Source organism: Camellia sinensis, chromosome 5, assembly GCF_055761805.1.
Source record: "Camellia sinensis isolate YWXY chromosome 5, ASM5576180v1, whole genome shotgun sequence".
In the NCBI taxonomy this organism is placed as follows: Eukaryota; Viridiplantae; Streptophyta; class Magnoliopsida; order Ericales; family Theaceae; genus Camellia; species Camellia sinensis.
In genome coordinates, this window is record NC_138965.1 from 191,002,939 (window position 1) to 191,010,401 (window position 7,463).

The following is a 7,463-nucleotide window of genomic DNA, read 5'->3' on the forward strand; positions in this document are numbered from 1 at the left end:
TAGTGGAGAAAATGTGAGAATTAGAGAAAAGGATGTTTGGTGGGGAGAAAACCACAGATAAAGCCACAAAAAAAGAAAAAAAAAAAAAAAAAGTGACTTTGGAAGCTTGGAAATCATAAATTTAGAAGGTAAAAAAATAGTGACTTTGGAACCTAGGACGTCATAAATATATGCTGTTTGGTGGGGAAGAAAAAGAATAAAAGGGCTGTTTGTTTGGTGGGGAAGAAAAAGAATAAAAGGGCTGTTTGGTGGCATAGCAAAAAAGATAGTGACTTTGGAAGCTACTCTTGTATTATCAGAGCCAGGTTTCGATCCTGGGACCTGTGGGTTATGGGCCCACCACGCTTCCGCTGCGCCACTCTGATTTGTTGACTTATAATGTGTGTTATACATATATATAGTATATGTAAATGTGTTGTGCAAAAAGGAAGGGTGGTTGGTTTGGTTCTGTATGTATCTGTAACTAGAAGAAAAACCCACATTGGTTTTATGGGATTGATCGATCAATCTGCTATCAACAATCAATCAAAGCTTTATCGATCGTCTTGGTTCAGGCTTCAATGTCGCTTTTGAATCAACTCTTCAACAGAGGCCTCCTTGGCGCAAAATGGTCAGTTTAATCTTCCTCTGCTATAAGAGACCCAATTCCCCTTTCTGATTCAGATCTCAATTCCATTTACTTCACTGTAATTGATGGAGAAGATCTCTATGTTTGGTTTGTTAATTTTCCTTTTATTTCATCTAATTTGCTTTTGTCAGCTCATACCTAACATTGAATTCCTAGTGTGATTATAATTTCAATTGTTGTTCTTGATTTTTAGAAAATTCTGTATATACCCATTTACGTTTTGATTAATTGTAAGCTAAGCAGATGCACTGTGCTGAATTTCTTGTACCCAATTGCTTTTTCTGTCTCTTATATTTGTAGATTTTCTATAGTTGCAACTATGCTGTTTCTTGTAATAAAGTCATGATTTTTAACATGATTGTTGCTATTCATGTTAATTTTGTATTGGTCAGTTTCACAGTTGAATGAATTTATAAAAGTTTATTTTTTTCTCTGCTGAAAATTTTTATTTTGGTGACTTGTTTTGTAGTAAAACATGCTTGAACTTGGCAATCTCACGCATGAAATTGCTGCAAAACAAGAGAGACGGGCAGCTCAAACTTATGCGCAAAGAGATAGCCCAGTTTCTGCAGGCTGGCCAAGAAACCATAGCTCGAATCCGAGTGCATTTTCGATTCACTCTTATTTATTTCACTTTCCAAATTGTATAATTGCTATCTTACTCATTATGTGTATATGTTTTTAGGTGGAGCATATTATACGAGAACAAAACATATGGGCTGCATATGAAATCTTGGAGATGTTCTGTGAATTCGTTCTTGTACGTGTTCCCATTCTTGAAAGCCAGAGGTAATTCAATTAATCGATACACCTGATTTTAATATCAAAGAATTTTTTTGATATGCTTGCTCTACCTTGGGCCTCAATATATCTCAGAACATTTGTTACAAACAATCTTTAAAAGTCAGTATTTGCTTGCTTGTATTCCTTTTATGAAATAGTCACCTGAGCACATAAAATGGTTTTTTGATCTTGTTTTATATTTCTATATTATGTTTTTAAGCAATTTGAGGAATACTTTTGTAAGGCATCTTGTATTTCTGTTGTAATTCAGCATTGTAGTGTATGCCACTAACTTATGTTAGTTTTTAGGCGGCTATGAAATATCACAATTTCATATTCAAGCCCAATTCTTATATTTAGTTAGTTATACTCTATGCAATTTAAATGACATCTCCATTTTAAACAAATTCCTTACATTTCATTTTTCTTTGGTTTGAGTATTGCTTGTGATGTAGCAAGAATTACCATCTTCTTAACCATCTTCATGAAGTTGGTAAGAATACATTATTTGTTGTGATGATTGAAGACTTCAATGTAGAAGGAAGTGACTTCAACATTACTCCAACAAATAATGTGGCTTTCTTTAAGATGTAATCCACCTCCGCCGATTTTGTTAAAATTAGTGCACAAACTGGTTTTAGGAAATTGGCTTCAACTATGTCTTGCTCTAATAAAAAGAAATTACCAAACAACTCTTTTTTATTTTATAAGTTTGATAAAAGCACGAGTTTCTGCTTTTTATGACAAACAGAATAATTATGAGATTTGACAAAGATAAGAGGGAGAGGGGGAGAGGAGAGAGGATTCTAAGTCCAAATGAAAAGGGTTTCAAATGCTGAAATTTGAAATTGTTGGAGGGAGAGCACTTCAAATCTCTTGCTAATACTTCTATTCTGTTTTGTTGTGTTTCCAAAAGAGTACTTCTAACTACCACTGCCATTTGAATTGTGACTGTTAGATCATGCCTCTTCATAAGTCAACAGTTTAGATCACATCTATTTATGTATCTTTCTTATAGGTACATCCTTTAGTGATAAGATAAGATGTGACTTTTTACGTTACATCCCCACAAATTTCAATTATTTTGTTTTGCAAGACTAACCATTCAGATTTCCCTATTTCAATCGCCATGAATCTTGATTCCATCTAATTATTGATTTTGATGATCTTTATTTTTTTTGTCATGATTAATGGATATGATCTTATCATTAGAAGAATAAAGATGCCTCATGAGGCATGCACACACAAATTAGTATTATGTACATAATGTAAATGTGTGTATATGTAAATATGAGTTCGTTCACTCATGCCTCTTGCGCACCATGTGGGTCTATATTTAACCATATTTGTTCCTTTTAACTCTTGACATTGAATTAACTTTTTTGAATTCTTTCTTATACTTTTTCCCTTCAAATGTAAAACTAAAACACTTTCCCACAGCCATTTTGGCTCAAATGAAAATTGGAAAGCCAATTTATGCACACGCATCACTTATTGTAAAAATCTCAAACGTAAGCGAATGTTTGGTCCAAGATGGAAGATGATGTCAAGATGTATGTCAAGACTTGTTTGGTCTGCCAACAAGACAAGATTTAGTGCAACAAGGAAGCCGGTTTGCTACAACCTCCTTGCTTGAAAATATGTATACCATGGTATTCTAATCTTCTATGATGCAACCTCAGTTTTATTCACTCTGAGACGTTTCTGTTGTGATGCAACCACAACCCATTACCAAATACCAAATTGGGTACACAAATTTAAACTCTACAAAAATACTTTAGTATCTGACTTATCTTTGTGCATAAGTGTTATTTGGTGGTATTGTTTAAGAGAATTAAGGTGATCGAAGCGAGATTCATGATTAATCAGTTGCTTCTGAGCCATTCAACTACAATTCACCAATTATCATTAGTTTGTTTCAAGTTAGCTCAACAAATACTTTTAGAATTCATATGTACATTTCGTAAGAGTAGATCTTGCAATTTAAGAATATGATGATACTTAGGATGCAGTGTTTTAAGAGTAGTCATAGGTGACAAATCACCATTCATTGTCACCTTTATTTTGGTCTCCTAGACATTAACTTTGACTCATAATTACTGTTTCCTGACTTGGTATGATCCTTGAGCTTCATGGCAATGAATCATTTTAAGAATTATCGCCAAGGAAACATGATAAACTTCGGATCAAGTTACCATGATAGATGAATGTGTCAACTTGATATTTTTGTTGCTAATTTTGCAAGGTTCTAGCAAAGAGAATGCACACACAAGTGGGTGGAAAGTGGTAATGAAGTCTGTTATGTTCAAGCCAACCGAAGCTCAATGCTGGAAAGCAATCTTTCTCTATTAGGTCTTTTAGGTTTATTTAAGAATTGTCTTTTGGTGCCAGTTGATTTGTCTAGCTTCTTTTGTTAGTATATGCCGTACTACTTCAGCATGTATTCTAAGTTCTGTTTTATTTCCCATAGTTTCTTCAAACTAATCTCAAAAGTCGTACATCATGAATTCAAGATATGGTGCTTGCCTCCACTGTTTTTTCAATGTTGGAATTCAGTCATGCTTGAAGAGCCAAACTTTTTCCAATGCAAAACTTAATGCTGACAAAAGATGAGGTGGGATGAAAGAAAGAACAAACTTTCTTGATATTAATGGAAGAAAATCGCATGTTTGCACAGAAACGAGTTTTTATTATATGGAAGTTAGCCAAAGAGACAACTCGATACTTTCTTTCTGTTTTTTCTTTAACTGTCTCTCTCTATCTTTAAGTATGTTTCACTCTTCCAAGAGGATTCTCTTCATGGAAGGGCCTAGCAAAAGCTACTCTGAATATTCAAAGTTAAAAATCTTGCTTCAAATAGCCACATGGGAAATTTGTAGTTGTTTTGAGACACTGTCTATTTGGAACTGCACGGTAAATAATGGGCTGTCACATGCTAAATGCACAATAACATCATTGGCCTTAGTTGAACCCAACAAGAAGTTTGGTACATCAGCAACTTCCCCTTCTAATCATCTCCGAATAACATCCAGAGTAGTTTTTCTTTCTTTCTCTACTATTATTTTTTCTTTTTTGGGGGTTGTGATGAGAAAATGATCATCACAGACTGCATTCTAGAATCCAAATTTTGTTCTTTTGATTAACTTTTATGATTTGAAGGAGATCTCCATGTAAGGCAATATTTGATGATTAGATTCTTCATGAGAAGGGACATTGTAATGTGAAGTCATACCTTGAAATGCCTGAAAATGCACTTACTGTTGTAAGATTTATGCATGTGACACAATTTTGTGATCATATATCATTTTACATAACAGGGAGTGCCCATCAGAATTGTGTGAAGCCGTTGCAAGCATAATCTTTGCAGCACCCAGATGCTCAGATTTGCCAGATTTGTTGCATGTGAGGAATTTATTTGCTGCAAAATATGGGAAAGAGTTCATTTCAGCTGCGACTGAGCTTCGTCCTGATACAAGTGTTAACCGTACAGTTAATCAGCTCTAATATCTTTTGCATTCTGGTGCAGTGACTACTTTGAATTGGTCACAATGATTTCATCTTTTTGAATCTTTTCTGTTATTTCTGCAGGTAATTGAGAAACTTTCAGTCAGTGCTCCATCTGCTGAATTAAAGCTCAAGGTATTGAGGGATATCGCAAAAGAGTACAATGTGATGTGGGATTGGTCCAAAACTGAAGCAGAATTTAGTAAAAAGCCCGAGGATCTGCTGGTACATGATGTTTGATTTTATTTTTTCCTTTAAATTGATACTTCTTTTGCCATAATTGTTATTTGATTCTTCACTGGTTGCTTGTATTGAGATTGCAAACATGACTTGGTTTAGGGGTGGGAGACACACAAGACGTCTTGCTTAGAAAATGTGTCACGTTTTATGATAAGCTTTTAGTGAATCTCATGTCACCATTTTGAAATGAAAAAATCTTTAAGTCAAATACTATGTTGAAACTAGATATCTTTGGTAGGAGTGTAATCAGTTTAGTTTGGATGGGGTAAAATTTAGCACCATTGGTTGAGAAACCAAACTGACCACATGCTACTGATAGTTTTTGTCAGTTTTTCGGTTTAGTATAAAAGAGGAATCCACAGGAGGCTTCTAAGTGTTTTATAGAAACCTGTAGAATTACATAAGGAGTAAATAAAGAGAGATGGTGGGGGTTGCTCTATAAATGCCTCCCTTTTTAATCTTCATTGGAAAACATGTAGGATTGGTCACTCATCTTCTAATTTTCAAAAAATGAAAGTATGAATAGTATTTAAATATAATATTTAGGTCAGTTCGTTCGGTGTGGGTGTAAAATTTTTCAATTTGAAACAGATCGTACCTTGTGAAAAACTTGCAAATCAAAATTTCGGTTGGTCTCAAACTGTTACACCGGTTTTTGAAACAGCCCTAATCTTAGGTGAGATATGTTACGGGATAGAAGCTTGTCTATCTACTCATCACTACCCTTATTAACAATGGAAAACTTATCAACAAAAAATAAAAATAAATAAACTTATCAACAAAAAATAAAAATAAATAAAATAGCTGTCCATGTCGGCTTTGATATTTCTGCTACCATTATATTCAACGATTTGCTTTTTCATGTTATCTGTAGAACGGACCAAAGCAAGTATACAGTGGCGCTGCACTAACTCAAGCTCCTTCCAAACAAGACCCTAATGAACATTCGCGATCTAATGAAGCACATCCTATGGTGTCTGCACAAACGAAAGAAGGGCTTGACCGGCATCAATCTCCAAGCCCTGGCAACTTCACATCCATGTTCGGTCATGATGGAGCTAAATCATCAAATAAGAATGACAATGCGACACCTGTTAGAGATTTAGGAAATGAGGTGAGATCACAATCATCCAATACATTGGGGAGAGCTCAAGCTGCTATTGCGGCTGCAGAGCGTGCCACAGCTGCTGCCCGTGCAGCTGCTCAATTGGTGAATGTTAAATTTAGCACACAGAAGCTGGAAGAACCGTAGAGTTAGAAGTGCCCAATAAAATGATTTTGTTTTAAAAAGGTGTCGTGATTTCACACCAACGTGTTGCTTATCGAATGAGAAAGATGAAAAATAAAAACAAAAAATAAAATGTATGTTAATATTGTGATGCATTATTGATGTTCTCTCTAGTGTATTCCAGTGTGAATGAGTATGGTGTGTGGTTAAACATTTGGGGAGTCCCTTCCTGCAAAAAGAAGCATATGTGCTTTTATCATAATTACAAATATAAATCTTATAGGCAATTTTTTGAAAAAAAATACATAAAATTTATTACAAAATTGAACACGGAATATACATGAATGGACACGATTTTAAGAGATTTGTTACGCCCTATTTGTTAGGGAAAAAAAATGTTATTATGCATTTTTTGGCATTTGGTAGAATGAAAACGACGGTTAACGAAAAATATTTTCTATGGTCAACAAAAAAAAAAAAAAAATACTATTTAAGTAGAAATATTTCTTACTTTTAAAAGATAAAAAATATTTTTTAGATTAAAATTTTATTAATGTCGCCATACCAGCACTACCACCATTATCAACATCACCTTCACCACCACCACACCACCAACATCTCTACCTTTGCCTCCATCGCCACTATACCATCACTACTAATACATTTATTAGTACATTTGTTTTAATAATCCAAAAAAATAAAATAAAAAATATTTTATTTAAAAAAAATATTTTCAAAAAAAGTTTTTAGTTGAAAAATGGTTTTGGTCTATATATGTTCTATATCTGGTTGTGTGACTGATTTTTGTGTTTACAATTTTTTTTTTTTTTTTAATTTTTTCTCTACTGACTAAACTGCGAAACTTTCAATATGAGCATGTAGGGTGGGCCTCTCACAGCCCGCCTAACTAGCTTAACTCAAATTTTCGTGTTCACAAAACCGAACTGGATTAGACCTTTTGGCCCATTTTCTAAATGGGTCAAATTTTTAGAGTTTATTCTGGGCTAATTCAGTATGTACATACATAATTATGAGAAAATTACATTTAAATGAGTATAACTTAAAAAAAAAAAATGCATT

At 34.0% G+C, this 7,463-nt stretch overlaps 1 protein-coding gene across 1 annotated transcript; it reads left to right on the plus strand.

The window, feature by feature from the left end:
• Nucleotides 1–245: 245 nt before the first annotated feature.
• On the plus strand, nt 246–6,556 carry LOC114257632 (uncharacterized). Its single transcript, XM_028197409.2, has 6 exons — nt 246–610; nt 1,098–1,230; nt 1,314–1,417; nt 4,729–4,900; nt 5,000–5,140; nt 6,030–6,556. Exons 1-6 carry the CDS (start codon nt 561–563, stop codon nt 6,405–6,407), a joined length of 978 nt encoding a protein of 325 aa, XP_028053210.2. The 5' UTR covers nt 246–560; the 3' UTR covers nt 6,408–6,556.
• The last annotated feature ends 907 nt before the right edge of the window (nt 6,557–7,463 follow it).